The 23,025-nt window shown below is 37.9% G+C and overlaps 1 protein-coding gene across 1 annotated transcript in view; it reads right to left on the bottom strand.

The window, feature by feature from the left end:
• LOC142334535 (DNA mismatch repair protein Msh2-like) overlaps positions 1-2,958 on the bottom strand; it is a 103,248-nt gene extending 100,290 nt beyond the window's left edge. Inside the window, exons 1-3 of the mRNA XM_075382636.1 lie at positions 2,675-2,958; positions 847-1,022; positions 267-388 (exon numbers count right to left, since the gene is read on the bottom strand). Coding sequence (XP_075238751.1) covers positions 267-388; positions 847-1,022; positions 2,675-2,937 — 561 coding nt within the window. The 5' untranslated portion in view covers positions 2,938-2,958. The remainder of the gene's footprint in view (positions 1-266; positions 389-846; positions 1,023-2,674) is intronic.
• Between the last annotated feature and the right edge of the window lie 20,067 nt (positions 2,959-23,025).

The following is a 23,025-nucleotide window of genomic DNA, read 5'->3' as shown; positions in this document are numbered from 1 at the left end:
TATCGCTGCTTCTAAAAGAATTGATTTTCGTGCTGATGTTACTTTAGCATTGCTGCAATCGGTAAAAGGTAGCTATGCTGATCAAGTTACACAGCGCGGCTATAGAGGATTGTGATCTGAAAAACAAGCTTTTGCCTGAACTGGTTTTAAATTTGTATAATGACTTCTATTGAAATATGTTATGTATCGCGCTTCGATTGAGCACCTCTGATTAAATCCCACATAGTCAAACCAGTACAATATAATCTTGTATAGAAAATATGTACCTTAGGTCCCTTGCGAAATAACATTGTCTCCAATTGGTACAATTGAGCAGAGTCTGAGAACTGTACCAGAGAGATGTCCCTCATCACCACATCTACAAAAGCCAGTCCAACTGTCACCCCTCCTGTGAACGGAAAAGATGCCACCAACGAAGGAAAACAAACTACATCGAGCTCATAAACAAACATGAACAACGAATGGACTGCAAGACTAGCTTTGCAATAAAATATCCTGATTTTGCTTAAAAACCATTACATCATAGTTCCTAACAACCACGTATTGCTTATTTCAAAACAAGTTCAAAATCAATACATTTGACAAATATTACATCATGAAAAATTTTCAGCAAAACTGCAGCAGCTCAAAAATAAGTTTAATGTATGCCCACAGATACCTGTTAAATTTCTTTTCTTCTTAGAAAGCATGTATTTTTCCATAGTTGTAACAGACTTTACATTATTAGCAAGCGTCCTAATTAGCAGGTAGTACTTCGGAAATGGGTTGCATAGTATTCTCGGTGGAACGAGGGGCTGTGGGGTGTTGGCAACACAAGTAGGTGTTCCCTCAAACACCCACAATAACCTGTGTCAGAAGAAGTCACTCTAATTGAAACGAAGCAAGAGGAGACGTCGGAATCGCCAGTTTTGACAGACTCTCCATCGGATCCAAAAAGGTCGTCTTCAAAATGCGTCAGATTGCCAGGAGAAGCTTTCTTCATCAACACCCATGTCCCATTCTGCTTCACATATAGTTCCACTCTAAAGAAGACTAAATTTTACTTCATCAATTAGGAGCCTCTTTATAACACTAACCAGTACTACATTTATTGTCTTTTTGAAAAAAGTAATGAGACAACTGATTTTACGCGACTTTGTGTGTTGTTTTTGTTAACAGATGATTTCACATCTTAATTCATCATCGACGGCTTTTCGAGATTCAGTTCCCGACCGATAAACAACCAACTTTAGGCAGCTCATTGTATGATAAACTACGACGTTTCAATGGTTTCACGTTTTTTACTCTACATATACTATAAAGATCCAAAAAAGTGGATAGCCCTTAGTGGGCGTGGAGGAGGTTTTTGGTATTTTTGTTCAATCAACTTTGGCCGGCGGATCGATGCATTGCATGTAGAGATATAATTAGAAGTCCCACCGAGCCTAGACTATATTAAACGGAGGATTTTTCGATCGACGAGTTCGTGCTATTTAAAGTTGTGTGAAAATTTGCTCAACCTTTTCCACCACACATTTTGTGCGATTTTGGTCACATTCAGTCGATTTTGCAATAAGTATTCACATGACCCTCGTTACCCAAAACAAATCAGTTTATACAATTTAAAAGGAGTTGAAGAGCAATTTTTATACTTCTTTTGCAACAATTTTGATCGATTTGGTGACAATTTTGCCTCTCTATATAAAATTGTCGCCCCATTGTCCATTTATATCTATTTTGTTCATTTACACAAAAATCTCAGGCATAGTTCTTTAAAATCTTGGTGCAGTTTTTCTGAACTATTGCGCAAATCATCGGGCGTCAATTGTAGAGGGTAAAATAATTTTCACAAAATATCTGGCAATTCAAAATGAAACCACCATTTTTGAACACTTACATATATTTTTCAATCATGCCTGCTTCCTTCCATTTTGAAATCTTTTTAGTTTCCAAAATAAATCAGAACCGATTTCCAAGCCAGTTAATTAATCTATTAAAACTTTTCATCGTTATAAATGAAGGAAAATATTTTTTAAAAAATTGAAAAAAGAATTAAGAAATGTCCCACAAAACCAAACTTTCGATTGATATTTTTTATTTTAATGACATAAAGCTGATCCGGAAAACATTGTGTCAAAAACTCTTTTCAATAACTTACTTGTTCAACAAACTAAAGTGAGCTACTAGTGATATTTTTGGTTAAAACGTCTGATGATATGCTTGTCAGCACTGTCATCAGCTTAGTTTAAAAAAAGAAGTCTACTACAAGGGGAATTTCTCAAACAAAAAATTAAAAAAAACAAACTTACTCCAATGGTATTCTGTCCAGCAAGTACTCTGATGGTTTGTTGCCTTCAAAAAAATTCAATTGTTTTTAAAGGGGAGAAATGTCATCGCTTTTAAAAATTATTTGAATTATTGATCGTGTTTTCTTATGCCCGTTTATCGACTTATTACCTGAGTATCTTTGAGCAAATAATCCATACCCCTTTGTTCCTAAGTGCAGACATTTGGAAAAAAAATTCCCATTTTTCCATGCGTCAGCGGCCCACAAGACTTTATATGAGTCTATCGAAACTGAACATCTGACAACTGCCTAATCACAGTTTTCATTTTCAATCTGCTATACCAATTTTTGCTTTCGGATCTACTGCTTTTCGATTTATCGTCATAATATCTTGTTTTCGATACATACCTGTAATGCCAAGAGAGTAGAGTTTCTTTCAACACACTTTCAAAGTTGTTCAAACTCAAGTTGATGTATACCGACTGCCCCCATTGTTTCAGCACCCCATTCGATTTGAAGAAGTTTTGTGCCAACAGATGAGCGTCCGAGTTATACACTGTTATCTGTCCATCCCGGTCGAAAAAGCGAATAGTTGTTGCCGCCTTCTCTGGTAACCCACGCATCTGCTCATAGTATTGATCAGACAACTCTTCCTTTCCGTAATTGTCCATATTCTCAAACAAAGCACAACAAAAACTGAAAAAAACCGCAGTCTTTAAATGACACTATAGCCCATTTAAAATCTGTTAAATCCATACTTTAATTCAACTCTGCAAAAAATTGCTGAACGAGTTCAAATTAAAATTGAAAGGTCGAACTTTAAAACGTCGAACACTTTTAAAATATATCTCATTATAACTAAACAGAATCAAATTATAAATAACAAGTTTGCTCTTTCGATAAATGAATAAAGCTCCCATAAATATAATTGATGAGAAGAGTAGTATAAGTAAATGACGTGTATCAATACTGGGGGGGGGGGGGGTCACGCACTGCAGAAAAACGACCACCTCATTTTTAACCGAAATTTCAAAATTTCGAAAATTTTTAGGATTGATCACCATTCAAAGGGAGGGTATAAATATTCATATTTGAGACTCTTAAATTTTTTTCGAATTTTAACATTCGGCCTTCTGGGAAATTCTTTCTTTGATTAAACTTATTTCACTTTGTCCACATTGCTCGCATTCCGCTCCAGTCTAGCCGTTTATTTTAACCATTGCTGTATGAGGTAGTTAGTCAGTGAGCGTAAGCAGTAGTCATAAACAAAAATTCATATGTGAGTGAATTACAAAAGCGAGTTAGGTCAATAATAGTGGTCTGTCTGGGATAGCCAAAACCTTTACATCTACTTTATTTGTTACTTACTTTGTTACTTTGTCATAACATGAATGAAAGCTCATTTCATATTATGATAGAGAATCGGTGTACAAAACTTGTGACTTGGTCTGCATTCTCCGACTTTCGTGACTAATCCCGGCAGTAACTTTGTCTGATTTTCCCGAGTTGTTTTATTTAATTCAAGCAAAGAAAGCGAGATATCCTCGGATATTCTCATGCATGAAGAAGCTTGCAGTAAAAAAAAGATGTTTTCTTTAGTTCATTTTTTAACCTCGGATTTTGTTGATCTTATTTCACAATTGTTCATTTTTCTGACTCTACTAGCTTCCAGCACTGTTGAACAACTGTTTTCTTATATTATACTGACTTTGAAAAACTGACTAACAATCATAATTTCGTTTGAGCTGGTCAAATTCAGTTCTTTGTACTTGCTCCGCGTCCAATAAGAAAACACAGGTTTCAAAGACTCCATTTAAAAATGGACCCAGCTCCGCGAAGTCCACGCACAAAAAACTAGAACTGATTTCGCATCGCAAATACACAAACATTTCTTTGCACGAAGAGGCGCAGTTAGAAACCAATAAACGATCTCCCCGGGAGCAACGCCTTTTGAGACAAGCCGACACCAGATCCCCATTCCATTGGGAGAAATGGCCAACTAAGTACAAACGAGTTATTCTAGCCAAGGAAAGTATTGTAATAGACACATTTCTTGTCGCGAAACCCGAAGCTGTATTACTACCACTCAAGCCTTTCTACGAAGAAACATCACCTGCATCATCAGCACAGTCGGAGCGAGAACGGAACGCACGAAATGCCCACCAGCAAAAATGAACTCGCAAAACAATAGTCAGCGCATAACTTATGTGCGAATACTCTGAGAAAAATTCTATTAAAGCATCGGCGTAAAGCGACAACGGATTGCTAACTGTACATATCCACATACTCTGGTAGACAGCCTGACAACGCAAAAAATTAAGGCCCTCGTGGAGGAAGCTTTCATCAGACAACGCAACTTGGCATTCGACAGGCATGTGTTCTTGATAACCACAAAACTAAAGCGGGACAGTGCAGCACTTATATGTGGAACTTCCAGAGCTCGCTGAAAATCGCGACCGCGGAGAAAAAGGAGACGCCCACTCACGATGTGTTCATCATGAATCTGATTGATCCGGAAATACAAAGGGAGCTTTTTGAAGAAACTATAGAGCCTCAGCCATCAATACGGAGTTGGGTATTAGAAAGTAACAGAAGACACAGGTGCTTAATAGCACACTGAACGCTATTAGGTCCAATACGAACTATCGTCCACCCGATTGGGAGACTGCTTCTCAAATCTTTTTCCTAAACCAAGTTGCCGAACACCAGCTTCACGGCCAAAATTATGGATTCCCGTGGTCTCCCGGACATAAAAACAAAATTATTGAGCGTGGCAAACAGTAAAAATTGTGCACTAGCAAATCATTGTGCTTAAGTGAAGAAAGCCTAAACATTTCAAACGGCCTTTTAAACAATTCACCCAAAGACCAGTAAACATTGAACTACAAATCTGATAATAGCACATGAGACGATAATATTGTGGCAACCATTCAAAGTAGACCCTGAGTATGCGATTGACAATCGCCCATTTGCAATAAATCCATTGGTGGATTCCGAAAATGCATGAAGCATTTTCAACTCATCACTCGCGACGCAAGTCTTTCAATCTTCAAACAAAACCCATTGTTTATCGAAATACCCGATACCGCTACGAACGTTTGCAAAGAAACCTATCAAAAAAATTTGCACAAATCACAACACCGATAACGGTTGGCACACTTCCTAGGCTGATTTCATCGTGTACAAGAGTAATTGCGGCACGCTGATTGGGACGGATCACTTCAAAACACTAAGACCGTGCAATACTCAATCTCCATCTCACTAAGCAGGTACCACCATGAACAAAATTAGTAGTCAGTATCCTACAAAGATTCAAGTTGCAAAAGTCCATCCTAAACATATAACTCGAATTGGATCTGAAAAAACACATCTAGCTCGCTCAAAAATTTAATTATCAAATTTAATTTCAACCAAAATATCAAAAGACAACTCCAATCAACCTCAAGATAATTAACATGGAATTACGAAAATTATTCAAAAACACATCAAAAAGTTGCCAAGTTGTTCTGACCAAATTTTTTCAAAAGTCCTGAATAAAGCTCCTCACAAAAGAATGCCAAATGCCGAAAAATGACATGCTGGTCGATTCCATTTATCAACAAATTAGTGACACCGCGTCGCAATGAAAAACTTATTTCATTGCCACTGAACTCAATTACTCGCAGATTCGTTTGAATTTACATCTGTATACGGCTAAACAATGTAACTTCAATATAACTAGTGGCCACATGACAGTGTTCATAGATTTCAAAGTGATTTTATAGACTCACATTCATGCCAGCGAAATTTTAAAAAGCGATGTTTACGCTGGACTAAAAACAAACACTGTTTTCTGGATAACATTGTTTTCTGGATGCAATTGTCAGTAAAGGGTCTGAGGACGATTAGAATCCGTATTCAATTGCACTGAACGCTTAGATCTGGAAAATTTTCGAAAAAATTTCATTGATTGGCTATGGTATCAATTTTCACAAAATGCTATCTAGCCACTCGAAAGCAAAACGTCCGCGGTATTTAATTTTTTCTTCGCCAAAAAACACGCAAAATTCTTTGATCTTTTCTGGATTTGATACAATATATTAGTAAATTCATACCCATTTTGGCTCAACTTTGTCATCCACTTCGCGCTCTTTTACGCAAAAAAGAGAAAATTTTACTTTGACTGAATATCTGGATAAACAATTTGCTGAAAAAAATCGCATTGCGAACGCCAGCCAAACGTTGCCACTACAACCCGACTCTCAAAACACGGGTTAAATGCGACTAATCCCTTTCTGGATTAGGCACTGCACTGCAGCAATCCACTGTAGATGTCTCGAAACCGAATGATTTTTGCCTCTCGATTCCTAAACTCTTTTGAAGAACATTATAGCGCAAACGAGTCGCAGTTGCTTGGAGTTGTCTCATCCATAGCGTACTTTAAAATTCTTTATATGATAAAGTTGTATATGATATAAAAGTCCAATGTATTTAGAGATGGCCGACTTGGGCGTATTCTTAGAAAAGAAATACAGTTAGAATATTTTTGAATCATTAAAGTGCTTGCTTTTTCCGATAAATTGGTTCTTTTTATCCAGCCGCGGGAATCAGGAGACAGCACCAAATGTAACCTCGTATCCCCTTCCACATTTCTCATAAGTGGGGCCAACAAGTCCCTGTGGGGCCATTGCTAATTGGGGCCATTGCTAATTATTGTCATTAAAAAACAGTCATACTTAATGTTGATAACTTCTATAGTAAGTGGGGCCATTGCTAATTATTGTCATTAAAAAACAGTCATACTTAATGTTGATAACTTCTATAGTAAGTGAGGCCATTGCTAATTATTGTCATTAAAAAACAGTGATTCTTAATGTTGATAACTTCTATAGTAGCGATGTAATGAAGTACCCATGCTATAATTCTACTTTGTTTAGACAACCTAATTCATTGTATATGAATTAACTTGTTCATTTCATGTTTCCTTTAAAACAATGTGTAGAAGAGTAGCTGTTCTTACATATGTGCGCTAATTAGGACTTTGTTGCCTGGATCTCAGAATATCTTTTACTGTGCTTAATAAAATTAGACATTTTGAAACGTAGTAGCAGGTCACTACCCGTTTAAAGACAAATTTTTGATTAACCTATTTTTTTTTGCTTATGGATCTGAAATGCATTAGTTCTGCAACCAGTAAACAGTCAAAATGCGCCAAGTCAAATTTATGATATAAACCAAAAAGAGCCCGCGCAATGGGACAGTGTACCAAGTTTTTAGCGGTATGCAACCTAGCGTGAAATTCAGTTTTATTGCACTTTTTTTATTTCATTTTGAACTCAAGCTCGCAGATAAAAGAACAAGTTTGAGGTCAACCCAGTAGACTACCTTTGTCAGGCCACAAAGGGTAGCTTCAGCGGGATTTCGTCAACGCTCATTTGGGTTATGGATTTTTTACCAGCAAGATGTTTGAAGCTGGCCATTTTTTTTCTTTATCGAGGCAAACGGTTGTCGCAAGATAAGTAAGACAGTTTGACTGATCTGTCTTATGCATTTAAAAATCGGCAGGGCTTGTAATTGATGCACGGCACGACAAATTTTGCTTGGAGCGATTCATCAACTATTCTGAGTCTGAGCCAAACTGCTATGCAAAAATTTATCGGGATAAAAAGTACCAGCCTCATGTGATATTTGTATCCCTCTCCTACATAGATGAACAATCTGAGCTGTGCTACAATTACGGGTTAGACGGTGCATTCATAGACCTTGAAAGCTTTTAAGCGGCGAATCAAAAAAAATGACAAGTGTGTGTGGAGCACGATACAGTAGAGTCCACACAGGAAAAGGCCATTCAAGGCTCCTTTTAAACGTTGTAGAGGAAATCCGGAAAGAAATCGCAATTGTTTCCTCAGAACGGCTGTCCAGGTTCGCAAACATTGGAACTCGTTGAGAGTTCTCTTGTCGCGCTTCGGAATTCTGCTGAGAACCAGTGTTGTTTTTGAAAATTCGTTTAGAGCAGTTGACTGCCAAAACGTGCTGCTCTAGAAAATGTAATTTTAGATAAACGAACAAAAAATCGTCGGACATAAGGCAGTATCAAACTGAAGGGGTTAATTAAGACAGTGAACAAGCTACAAGCCAAGAATCGAGCAATTGCAACAAATGACATTTTCAAAGGATTTCTCTTTTTGAAAAATGAGTACTAAATTTTATCTATTCTCGGCCTCGCATTGAGAAAAATTTCAATTTATGATAATGTATCGTTATTTCCAAATGTCTATGGAGACGGTCTCATTGGGCGCATTCTTACACAAGAAAAGATCTGTAAAGAACCTAATTGATTGTATATGAATCAACTTATTGATTGTATTGTATCAACTTGTTCATTTCATGTTTCTCTTTAAAAGGTGAACAGAAGAGTAGCTCTTCTTACATTTGTGCGCTATTTAGGACTTTGTTGTCTTGATCTGTAAATATCTTTTGCTCTGCTTAACAAAATTAGACATTTTGAATCGTAGTAGCAGGTCGCTAAACGTTTGTAGACAATTTTTGATTAACCTCACTTTTTGCTTCTACTGAATGGATTTCAAATGCATGAGTTCTGCAGTCTCTAAAAATTCAAAAGACACCGAGTCGAATTTATGATATAAACCAAAAAGAGCCCGCGCAATGGGACAGTGTACCAAATTTATAGCGGTATGCAACCTAGTGTGAAATTCAGTTTTATTGCACTTTTTTAAATTTCATTTGAACTCATGCTTGCAGATAAAGAACAAATTGAAAGTCAACCCAAAAGACTACCTTTGTCAAGCCACAAAGTGTAGCTTCAGCGGGACTTTGTCAACGCTCAGCTTGGTTATGTATTTTTTTACCACCAAGAAGTTTGAAGTTGGCTAATTTTTGGTTTTATCGAGGCAAACGGTTGTCGCAAGATAAGTATAACAGCATGACTGATCTCTTTTATGCATTCACAAATCGGAAGGAGCTGTTATTGATGCACAGAACGACAAAATTTAACTGGAGCGATTCATCAACTATTCTTTGTCTGAGCCAATCTGCTATGCAAAAATTTATCGGGATAGTAAGTACCAGCCTCATGTGATGTCTGTATCGCTCTCCTACATAGATCAACAATCTGAGCTGCGCTACAATTACGTGTTAGACGGTGCCATTCATAGACCCTGAAAACTTTTAAACAGCGAATCAAATTAAGCTCACAAGTGTGTGTGGATCAAGAAATAGCACTCTCCACAATAAAAAGCCACTCGAAACTCAATGCTCCTTGCGATAGATAGATATTGAAGTGCGATAAGTGTACTAAATCTTATGACCCCCATAATTTAAGTATGATACACTGATGAATTTCACCCATCCATTGATAATCATTTCACCTCCAACTAAAAAAATCAATTGTTCATGTTCACATCTCCCATTTTATTAATCTTAAAAAAACTCATTCACCTCATAACTTTGTTGAATTCAGCTACTCATCAAAATCTCTAGTTTTGAACTGAGATAATCTAGTAGTGGAAACACGACAGCTTTCCAAGTCAGAAATTGAATTTGGAATTGTGTCAGAATTCAATATATCATTATCAGTGCGTCAAACCTAATATGAACATTTGATAGTACTTTAGATTAGCTGCGCTCCAGATCTTTCCACCCAACTTCTTCCTCTGATGGGCTAAGATAAATTATTTCAGCAATATCCACTAACAAGAAGTACGTCTTGTGCTCAAGTAAAAACAAAAATACTCTCAACAGATGGATGAATTTTCAACCTTTCTGATTGTGAAATTGTCAAAAAAACTGATTGTTATCAAGCCTATCAGAAAAACAGATATATTTAAAGATGGAGTGGTTAATAAACAACAGCTTAGAGAGTCGCTAACTTGCTGACTTTTTGTCATTAAAAAAACAGTGATTCTTAATGCTGATAACTTCTATAGTAGCGATGTAATGAAACACCCATGCTCTAATTCTACTTTGTTTGGACAACCTAATTGATTTTATATGAAACAACATTTGATAGTGGATTCGTGCCGCGAATCCAAATTGTATGCTTTCACAAGCAAAACTGACACTATTGCATAACCCACGGAGTGAGTAATCACATGGCGCAGTAGCGACTAAAGAACGCGCTCTACTCGGTATAGAACCGTTCTGGGAACGACCAACCTTAGAACACCCACTAACATGGGAGGATCCTGAAGTTAGCAATACTAGCAACTCTCAATCGACATCTTACGAAAAGCACCCCTTGGCGAAGTCTCCCTCCCACCTGAACCGTTTTACCAGGAAGATGGACAAAAACGTTACACAAAGAACGTGATCGCCGAACCCCAAACGAGCAACTGAAAAATGCGTGGCTCAACAAATGCCAAAAAATTGAGGCAGCGGGAATTCTTTGTGGTGACAGACCTTGAAAATTCGTCGATAACAAAGCCGTCTCACACACATATTTTAGTCTAGGCACGGAAGACAGACGCATTTTTTGCTCCCAAGAACCCACTGTTCAAATTAATCAGATTTCCACACAAGATTTATGAGATACTCTTAATAATTTCTTCACCAAACAAAGGAATATAACCTTCGATCGCTACACCTTTCTCTCACGAAAACAGTTCAACGGAAAACCAGTGGAAAAATTCTATGAATGTCTTCGTTAACTCTCACTCAATTGCGATCTCGCTTGCCATGAAGAAACTATCATTCGCCATGAATTCATTGCCAATATGCAAGACCGAGAAATCCAGCGAGAACTCTTGAAGGAAACAAGAACACCCAAGAAGGAACTAGAACTAGCGATTAACGTTGAAATGAGCAATCAAAACAAACTAAAATTTTCGGGGACCTCGGCTTATACAGTATTTTAACCAACTCGCTAGCCCATATATCAACAGTATTCCAAAACCATAGAGAACAGTCAAAGAACAACGACAAACAAAGAAGCATCATCAGAAGGCGCTACAGTCGGAACAGCCGCTACAGTGGAAGAACAAGAGAACCAAATAGATTCTATGCTACAAAAGCATATCTACAACGCGAATTATGACTCCGACTACGACGACCTAGACGACAACAGTGTTGCATCATAAACAATGCCATTTTCAGAGAAGTAGATTCAGTCAGTATGCAAATAAAATTCGGGCATATAGAAGCAAAAGCACTAGTGGATTCCGGTAGCGTTTGCACAAACAACTACAAAAGCTTAGCAAACGCGGTACTTATGAGCAACAAAAAGCTAATGGACAAAGCCATCGGAATTACAAGAATTAAAGACATTTTAAAAAGAATTAATCAAGATAATCGGCGTTACAAATACCACAATGAAATGTAATGATTGGTTAGCAAAGAATATCAACGTCACCGTTAACGAAGACGGACACCGTCCTAAAAACGGACGGGACTTATTCCCACAACTGATATATCTTTAACTCAATCGAAACAAGTATTAAACATTGATCAAAATCAATGTCCGATTAAACAACAAATAGCCCTCGACTTTCCAGGTCTCATCTCCAGAATTGGTAAATCTCACAAACATACTGTAAAATCCACATTTCACTCCTCAACTCCTAAAATATACATTTCAATCCTCAACTCATCAGAAGGGAAGACGAGTTCCGATTAATGTTTCACCTTTAGTAAATGCAGAACATCAAACATTAATAAATGGAAAACACATAATAGAACTATATAGTTGCTCCAATTGTTATATCATCAATTGTCATAACATTTAAAAGAGATGAAACCTTTAAACTAGCATCAGATTCAAAAAATCTAAACACGTCAACTCACAAAAAATAAATATCAGATGCCTAACATTGACAATTTAATAGAAACAATACAACAAAATATCAATACAAACGCCTAAATAGAAACAGCATATTTTTCAACGTTGATTTTGAAATACGCCTGCAGTCAAAAAAATTTAGACTCGGAAACCTCACGCAATTGCAACTTCAATTTTATTAGTGGTGACTGTACAGGCACATATCGTTTCATTACTGGACTTTATTGCCTCACTGACATGCCAGCTGCAGTTCAAAAAGTAGTGGATTATACTCTAGTTGAACCTAAAAACAGACACTTTTTCCACGATGATATTATTATCGTCAGTCGTGGACCTAGAGATGATCATTTAAAATTAGTATAAATGTCTGAAAAACTTGATGAGAACAACCTTAGAATTAACCTACCTAAGTATCACTTTACCAAAACTGAAATAGAGGGGTTAGATTACAAATTTAGCCAATCTGGTTTCTCTCCAATAGAGTTAAAAACTCCAGCAATTCTAGATCTCGCAGCTGCGAAAACACAACAATTACGTTACTTCTCAGGATCGGTACACTATTTAGGAACAATCATACCTAATCTCGGAATTATGTCATCCACCTCGACCACTTCTTAAAAAGAATTTGGAATAATGAACCAGAAACACATTTCCAACACATTTAAAATCAAGTAGCAACGCAACTGAAAGCACACTATAATCCCCATTTGGAGACCCGCATCAAATGCGACACTTTCCGAGCAGGCTGAGGCGCTGCATTAGAACAACGATCACCAACAGCTTGGCATACTATAGCGTTTGAATCACGATTCCTCAAGGCAAATGAGGAAAAGTATAGTGTTCACGAATTAAAACTAATAAAGTGGTTTGGTCAGTCGAATATTTTAAGTTTCATCTCTTAGGAAAATCTTTCACTGTCATTACTGATCACAGGGCTCTACTATCCATTATGAAAGAACAGCGATCTAATAATTCTTATTTTTGACTTTAAAAAACCATCTAATAAAACCCCTTGACTTTAACTGAACACATACCAGGCGGTAAAATGTGGCTGGTAGGTTACATTTCTCGCCTAACCAAATCAAAAAACCGAAACTTACAAACAAATATGAGGAATTTGGGGTTGCAACTATTACCCGCACTCGTGTATTTTTGTATAAATTCCGGACCAACAATCTGTCAAACACAGCACAAAAACGCGGTAATTAGCACACATCCCACACATGCCACAATTGCACACCAAATAAACCACTCCAAATTGGTTTCTGCCTTAAACACCAGTACAAATCAGTTGCTAGCTTATTACTCTGCAAACGCAGCACAACTCCGACCTCCAAAATTTCTCTAAATGAGCAACACTAATACCTCTCCACAAACTCCATCAGGAAACGCGGGACCAGTAACGTTCCAGTCAACACCAAACTCGAAGTTAACACCACTCAACCCTCGAATGACGGTCCTTCGACACCCAATCTGGATCAAATCTCTAAGGAAGAAACCTTTGAGAATAATTAACACAATTATTCACAAAAGTATTTTCAGCTGTTCTGATCAGCAAAGATGCAGTGTTGAAGTAAGTGAGAGACTGCATCCTTCAAAATGACAAGCAGAGGTGCAAAGATGTCAATCCCTAAATGCTCTCGTACTGGCGTGACCTTCATGTCAGATCAAGATGCGTGTTTATTGACGAAAGGGTGGCAATTCTCAATTCAATCCAGGAGGCGGTACTCGAGTCACTCCACCCCACACGCCCTGGGAGTTGGGGGATGATCACTCTAGGCCATACGCTCTTTGACCGTATATGCACAGGGAAAACCTTAAAGCTGCTAAACGTAAACCCTGTACAGAATTGGTAGGAAACTTAAACCAATAATCCCGGCATCTAAGTGGAAACCACACAAAAACTGTTCAGAACCCATTGAAGAAATTCAGATAGACTCTGTCGGACCGATTACAAGTAAAAAAGATCAAGACATACATTTCGTCGCTTTTAGTGACCATTTTTTCAAATACCCAACCGTAGAAGTATTTGATAAAACAAATGGACCTAACGTTAATATCTTTAGATGAATACATTCAAATTCATGGAGTCCCACGTAATATCCGCCTAGATCAAGCCAGATAATTAATAGAAAAGTAAGTTTAAAACTTCTGGAAACAAAATAATGTTAATTTAATAACAGCACTTGCAAATGATCTTCGAGCCATCCGATTAGTGGAACGTTTGATACAATTTTTTATTAAAGACGCTTAGGCTGCAAGAAATTCTCTAGTTACAACACCAAAATTACAATTAAAGAAACAATAAAGGCAATAGTGTATCAATTACGTATATGTAAATAAAAGACGACAAAGGTAACATCCTTCCAAGCAAACTTTGGCAGAAAGCCAAACACACCACTTAGTAATAAAAGCACAGTTCCAAAATCTTTAAACATAACATATGAACAGATATTGAAACACTATTTAGACGCCGACACTATCCCGTTGAGGACTATTTGAACAGATATATTTAAAGATGGAGTGGTTAATAAACAACAGCTTAGAGAGTCGCTAACTTGCTGACTTTTTGTCATTAAAAAAACAGTGATTCTTAATGCTGATAACTTCTATAGTAGCGATGTAATGAAACACCCATGCTCTAATTCTACTTTGTTTGGACAACCTAATTGATTTTATATGAAACAACATTTGATAGTGGATTCGTGCCGCGAATCCAAATTGTATGCTTTCACAAGCAAAACTGACACTATTGCATAACCCACGGAGTGAGTAATCACATGGCGCAGTAGCGACTAAAGAACGCGCTCTACTCGGTATAGAACCGTTCTGGGAACGACCAACCTTAGAACACCCACTAACATGGGAGGATCCTGAAGTTAGCAATACTAGCAACTCTCAATCGACATCTTACGAAAAGCACCCCTTGGCGAAGTCTCCCTCCCACCTGAACCGTTTTACCAGGAAGATGGACAAAAACGTTACACAAAGAACGTGATCGCCGAACCCCAAACGAGCAACTGAAAAATGCGTGGCTCAACAAATGCCAAAAAATTGAGGCAGCGGGAATTCTTTGTGGTGACAGACCTTGAAAATTCGTCGATAACAAAGCCGTCTCACACACATATTTTAGTCTAGGCACGGAAGACAGACGCATTTTTTGCTCCCAAGAACCCACTGTTCAAATTAATCAGATTTCCACACAAGATTTATGAGATACTCTTAATAATTTCTTCACCAAACAAAGGAATATAACCTTCGATCGCTACACCTTTCTCTCACGAAAACAGTTCAACGGAAAACCAGTGGAAAAATTCTATGAATGTCTTCGTTAACTCTCACTCAATTGCGATCTCGCTTGCCATGAAGAAACTATCATTCGCCATGAATTCATTGCCAATATGCAAGACCGAGAAATCCAGCGAGAACTCTTGAAGGAAACAAGAACACCCAAGAAGGAACTAGAACTAGCGATTAACGTTGAAATGAGCAATCAAAACAAACTAAAATTTTCGGGGACCTCGGCTTATACAGTATTTTAACCAACTCGCTAGCCCATATATCAACAGTATTCCAAAACCATAGAGAACAGTCAAAGAACAACGACAAACAAAGAAGCATCATCAGAAGGCGCTACAGTCGGAACAGCCGCTACAGTGGAAGAACAAGAGAACCAAATAGATTCTATGCTACAAAAGCATATCTACAACGCGAATTATGACTCCGACTACGACGACCTAGACGACAACAGTGTTGCATCATAAACAATGCCATTTTCAGAGAAGTAGATTCAGTCAGTATGCAAATAAAATTCGGGCATATAGAAGCAAAAGCACTAGTGGATTCCGGTAGCGTTTGCACAAACAACTACAAAAGCTTAGCAAACGCGGTACTTATGAGCAACAAAAAGCTAATGGACAAAGCCATCGGAATTACAAGAATTAAAGACATTTTAAAAAGAATTAATCAAGATAATCGGCGTTACAAATACCACAATGAAATGTAATGATTGGTTAGCAAAGAACATCAACGTCACCGTTAACGAAGACGGACACCGTCCTAAAAACGGACGGGACTTATTCCCACAACTGATATATCTTTAACTCAATCAAAACAAGTATTAAACATTGATCAAAATCAATGTCCGATTAAACAACAAATAGCCCTCGACTTTCCAGGTCTCATCTCCAGAATTGGTAAATCTCACAAACATACTGTAAAATCCACATTTCACTCCTCAACTCCTAAAATATACATTTCAATCCTCAACTCATCAGAAGGGAAGACGAGTTCCGATTAATGTTTCACCTTTAGTAAATGCAGAACATCAAACATTAATAAATGGAAAACACATAATAGAACTATATAGTTGCTCCAATTGTTATATCATCAATTGTCATAACATTTAAAAGAGATGAAACCTTTAAACTAGCATCAGATTCAAAAAATCTAAACACGTCAACTCACAAAAAATAAATATCAGATGCCTAACATTGACAATTTAATAGAAACAATACAACAAAATATCAATACAAACGCCTAAATAGAAACAGCATATTTTTCAACGTTGATTTTGAAATACGCCTGCAGTCAAAAAAATTTAGACTCGGAAACCTCACGCAATTGCAACTTCAATTTTATTAGTGGTGACTGTACAGGCACATATCGTTTCATTACTGGACTTTATTGCCTCACTGACATGCCAGCTGCAGTTCAAAAAGTAGTGGATTATACTCTAGTTGAACCTAAAAACAGACACTTTTTCCACGATGATATTATTATCGTCAGTCGTGGACCTAGAGATGATCATTTAAAATTAGTATAAATGTCTGAAAAACTTGATGAGAACAACCTTAGAATTAACCTACCTAAGTATCACTTTACCAAAACTGAAATAGAGGGGTTAGATTACAAATTTAGCCAATCTGGTTTCTCTCCAATAGAGTTAAAAACTCCAGCAATTCTAGATCTCGCAGCTGCGAAAACACAACAATTACGTTACTTCTCAGGATCGGTACACTATTTAGGAACAATCATACCTAATCTCGGAATTATGTCATCCACCTCGACCACTTCTTAAAAAGAATTTGGAATAATGAACCAGAAACACATTTCCAACACATTTAAAATCAAGTAGCAACGCAACTGAAAGCACACTATAATCCCCATTTGGAGACCCGCATCAAATGCGACACTTTCCGAGCAGGCTGAGGCGCTGCATTAGAACAACGATCACCAACAGCTTGGCATACTATAGCGTTTGAATCACGATTCCTCAAGGCAAATGAGGAAAAGTATAGTGTTCACGAATTAAAACTAATAAAGTGGTTTGGTCAGTCGAATATTTTAAGTTTCATCTCTTAGGAAAATCTTTCACTGTCATTACTGATCACAGGGCTCTACTATCCATTATGAAAGAACAGCGATCTAATAATTCTTATTTTTGACTTTAAAAAACCATCTAATAAAACCCCTTGACTTTAACTGAACACATACCAGGCGGTAAAATGTGGCTGGTAGGTTACATTTCTCGCCTAACCAAATCAAAAAACCGAAACTTACAAACAAATATGAGGAATTTGGGGTTGCAACTATTACCCGCACTCGTGTATTTTTGTATAAATTCCGGACCAACAATCTGTCAAACACAGCACAAAAACGCGGTAATTAGCACACATCCCACACATGCCACAATTGCACACCAAATAAACCACTCCAAATTGGTTTCTGCCTTAAACACCAGTACAAATCAGTTGCTAGCTTATTACTCTGCAAACGCAGCACAACTCCGACCTCCAAAATTTCTCTAAATGAGCAACACTAATACCTCTCCACAAACTCCATCAGGAAACGCGGGACCAGTAACGTTCCAGTCAACACCAAACTCGAAGTTAACACCACTCAACCCTCGAATGACGGTCCTTCGACACCCAATCTGGATCAAATCTCTAAGGAAGAAACCTTTGAGAATAATTAACACAATTATTCACAAAAGTATTTTCAGCTGTTCTGATCAGCAAAGATGCAGTGTTGAAGTAAGTGAGAGACTGCATCCTTCAAAATGACAAGCAGAGGTGCAAAGATGTCAATCCCTAAATGCTCTCGTACTGGCGTGACCTTCATGTCAGATCAAGATGCGTGTTTATTGACGAAAGGGTGGCAATTCTCAATTCAATCCAGGAGGCGGTACTCGAGTCACTCCACCCCACACGCCCTGGGAGTTGGGGGATGATCACTCTAGGCCATACGCTCTTTGACCGTATATGCACAGGGAAAACCTTAAAGCTGCTAAACGTAAACCCTGTACAGAATTGGTAGGAAACTTAAACCAATAATCCCGGCATCTAAGTGGAAACCACACAAAAACTGTTCAGAACCCATTGAAGAAATTCAGATAGACTCTGTCGGACCGATTACAAGTAAAAAAGATCAAGACATACATTTCGTCGCTTTTAGTGACCATTTTTTCAAATACCCAACCGTAGAAGTATTTGATAAAACAAATGGACCTAACGTTAATATCTTTAGATGAATACATTCAAATTCATGGAGTCCCACGTAATATCCGCCTAGATCAAGCCAGATAATTAATAGAAAAGTAAGTTTAAAACTTCTGGAAACAAAATAATGTTAATTTAATAACAGCACTTGCAAATGATCTTCGAGCCATCCGATTAGTGGAACGTTTGATACAATTTTTTATTAAAGACGCTTAGGCTGCAAGAAATTCTCTAGTTACAACACCAAAATTACAATTAAAGAAACAATAAAGGCAATAGTGTATCAATTACGTATATGTAAATAAAAGACGACAAAGGTAACATCCTTCCAAGCAAACTTTGGCAGAAAGCCAAACACACCACTTAGTAATAAAAGCACAGTTCCAAAATCTTTAAACATAACATATGAACAGATATTGAAACACTATTTAGACGCCGACACTATCCCGTTGAGGACTATTTGGACGAAAATGGTTCGGTGTAAGGAGACAAAAGCGATATTTTAATGGACGAGGCTATGAACAGAGCACAGCAAGGATGCAGGGCGTAGATATAATAATGACAAATACAAGTCGGTGTCGCGCTTACTTCTAAACCCTAAACTCACTAATCCCATTTCGCGCTCACAGACATCTCTTGAATTAAAACTGGCTCGGAAAGTCACCAAACGCTCTAAAAAGGGGTTGCGAGGACTATCGATATTCTAGCACCTGGGAGTAGTTCTCAGAACTTTAACCGCAATACAATAACCCGGTGCACCAGAAGTTCTTGTCCGATTTACCGACATAGCAAAATTTGGCACAAAAGCAGAACGAAAAACTTCTCAGTGGAAATTTGCCCAAAGACGCCCCCTATCTTGTGAAAAACCGACAGAGGAGAAGATTGACATCCACTCAAAAGATTTTTTAAAAAAATATATAGAGGAAACGTCAAGATACAAATGCACAACGACAATACTTCCGGAGTGTCGTCAGCAAACAGTAATATTTCCAAATCATTGAGCTCCAGAAAACCAATAAAGCCTTAACCATTAGTGACTCGTGGGCGAAATCCACGTCTACATCCACGGGAAAGCGAAACAGGCGCATTCTAGATTATTACGGTTTTGAGAGTTCTCTGTGTTCGGTGAGCGAATCTGAATCTGTACCGGCCTCGAAGAAGCAAAAGCAACCAATCCAGTAATTGAGAGTCCGACAGAAGAAAGCAACACAGCCACCACATGGAGATACAAACTTTGAACTGCCAGCGGTTAGACCACCGGATCTACGTATACGACATCTCTCAAGCTCTCCTCCAGACAACGACTACGCTGACTATGAGAGAGAAGTCAGCATGAGCCTATTTGACAACGAAAATCAGATATGAAATTTGTAACTCATTATGAACAAACAATTTAAATTTAATTTCAATTCTCAATGATGCAATCTCAGTTCATTTGTTCATATTATTGTTTGCCACTCATTTGTGACACCTTTCCAGTTAAAATTGTGTTTTTGTTTACTTCATTCGTTTATGTGGCGCATTTAACTGTTAAATATAGCATCCTGGACTACTAACGTGTTTGAATACTTTAATTTTGTTCATGTTTTACTTCCACGTTTACATAACCATTTGACAATCTACATCCAATATTTCACTATTTATAATAGAGCACAGGAGGATGCAGGGCGTAGATATAATGATAACAAATACAAGTCGGTGTCGCGCTTCATTCTACACCCTAAACTCACTAATCCGATTTCACGCTCACAGACTTCTCAAACTAAAACTGGCTCGGAAAGTCACCAAACGCTCTAAATAGAAGTTGCGAGGACTATCGATACTTTAGCACCTGGGAGTAGTTCTCCGAATTTTAACCGTAATAGTATAACACGTTGCACCAGAAGTTAGTGTCCAAATTAACGGCATAGCAAAATTCGGCAAAGCAGAACGAAAAACTCCTCAGTGGAAATTTGCCCAGAGACGCCCCTTTCTTGTGAAAAACCGACAGAGAAGATTGCCTTTCACTCAAAAAGATTTTAAGAAAAAACATAGAGGAAACGTCAAGATACAAATGCACAACGACAATACTTCCGGAGTGTCGTCAGCAAACAGTAACATTTCCAAATCAATGAGCTCCAGAAAACCAATAAAGCCTCAACCATTAGTGGTTCGTGGGCGAAATCCACCGGAAAGCGAAACGCGCATTCTAGATTATTACGGTTTTGAGAGATCTTTGTGTTCGGTGAGCGAATCTGAATCTGTACCAGCCTCGAAGAAACAAAAGCAACCAATCCAGTAATTGAGAGTCCGACAGAAGGAAGCAACACAGCCACCACATGGAGATACAAACTTTGAACTGCCAGCGGTTAGCCCATGGGATCCACGTATACGACATCTCTCAAGCTCTCCTCCAGTCAACGACTACGCTGACTATGAGAGAGAAGTCAGCATGAGCGTATTTGACAACGAAAATCATATATGAAATTTGTAACTCGTTATGAACAAACAATTTAAATTTAATTTTAATTCTCAATGATGCAATCTCAGTTCATTTGTTCATAATATTGCTTGCCACTCATTTGTGACACCTTTCCAGTTAAAATTGTGTTTTTGTTTACTTCATTCGGTTATGTGCCGCATTTAACTGTTAAATATAGCATCCTGGACTACTAACGTGTTTGAACACTTTAATTTTGTTCATGTTTTACTTCCACGTTTACATAACCATTTGACAATCTACATCCAATTTTTCATTAGTTATAATAGAGCACAGGTGGATGCAGGGCGTAGATATAATAATAACAAATACAAGTCGGTGTCGCGCTTCATTCTACACCCTAAACTCATTAATCCGATTTCACGCTCAGAGACATCTCTTGAATTAAAACTGGCTCGGAAAGTCACCAAACGCTCTAAAAAGAAGTTGCGAGGACTATCGATACTCTAGCACCTGGGAGTAGTTCTCCGAACTTTAACCGTAATACCATAACCCGTTGCACCAGAAGTTAGTGTCCGAATTAACGACATAGCAAAATTCGGCAAAGCAGAACGAAAAACTCCTCAGTGGAAATTTGCCCAAAGACGCCCCTTTCTTGTGAAAAACCGACAGAGGAGAAGATGGCCTTTCACTCAAAAGAATTTAAGAAAAAATATAGAGGAAACGTCAAGATACAAATGCACAACGACAATACTTCCTGAGCGTCGTCATCAAACAGTAATATTTCCAAATCAATGAGCTCCAGAAAACTAATAAAGCCTCAACCATTAGTGACTCGTGGGCGAAATCCATGGGAAAGCGAAACAGGCGCATTCTAGTTTATTACGGTTTTGAGAGTTCTTTGTGTTCGGTGAGCGAATCTGAATCTGTACCGGCCTCGAAGAAGCAAAATCAACCAATCCAGTAATTGAGAGTCCGACAGAAGGAAGCAACACAGCCACCACATGGAGATACAAACTTTGAACTGCCAGCGGTTAGCCCATGGGATCCACGTATACGACATCTCTCAAGCTCTCCTCCAGACAACGACTACGCTGACTATGAGAGAGAAGTCAGCATGAACGTAATTGACAACAAAAATCAGATATGAAATTTGTAACTCGTTATGAACAAACAATTTAAATTTAATTTTAATTCTCAATGATGCAATCTCAGTTCATTTGTTCATAATATTGTTTGCCACTCATTTGTGACACCTTTCCAGTTAAAAATGTGTTTTTGTTTACTTCATTCGTTTATGTGCCGCATTTAACTGTTAAATATAGCATCCTGGACTACTAACGTGTTTGAATACTTTAATTTTGTTCATGTTTTACTTCCACGTTTACATAACCATTTGACAATCTACATCCAATTTTTCATTAGTTATAATAGAGCACAGGTGCATGCAGGGCGTAGATATAATAATAACAAATACAAGTCGGTGTCGCGCTTCATTCTACACCCTAAACTCACTAATCCGATTTCACGCTCAGAGACATCTCTTGAATTAAAACTGGCTCGGAAAGTCACCAAACGCTCTAAAAAGAAGTTGCGAGGACTATCGATACTCTAGCACCTGGGAGTAGTTCTCCGAACTTTAACCGTAAAACTATAACCCGTTGCACCAGAAGTTAGTGTCCGAATTAACGACAAAGCAAAATTCGGCAAAGCAGAACGAAAAACTCCTCAGTGGAAATTTGCCCAAAGACGCCCCTTTCTTGTGAAAAACCGACAGAGGAGAGGATTGCCTTTCACTCAAAAGATTTTAAGAAAAAATATAGAGGAACCGTCAAGATACAAATGCACAACGACAATACTTCCGGAGTGTCGTCAGCAAACAGTAATATTTCCAAATCAATGAGCTCCAGAAAACCAATAAAGCCTCAACCATTAGTGACTCGTGGGCGAAATCCACGGGAAAGCGCACGAGGCGCATTCTAGATTATTACGGTTTTGAGAGATATTTGTGTTCGGTGAGCGAATCTGAATCTGTACCAGCCTCGAAGAAACAAAAGCAACCAATCCA

The sequence above is a fragment of the Convolutriloba macropyga genome, chromosome 2 (assembly GCF_964194025.1).
Source record: "Convolutriloba macropyga chromosome 2, txConMacr16.3, whole genome shotgun sequence".
Taxonomy (NCBI): Eukaryota; Metazoa; Xenacoelomorpha; order Acoela; family Convolutidae; genus Convolutriloba; species Convolutriloba macropyga.
The sequence above is the reverse complement of the archived record's forward strand: the minus strand, read 5'-3'. Positions and strand labels throughout refer to the sequence as shown.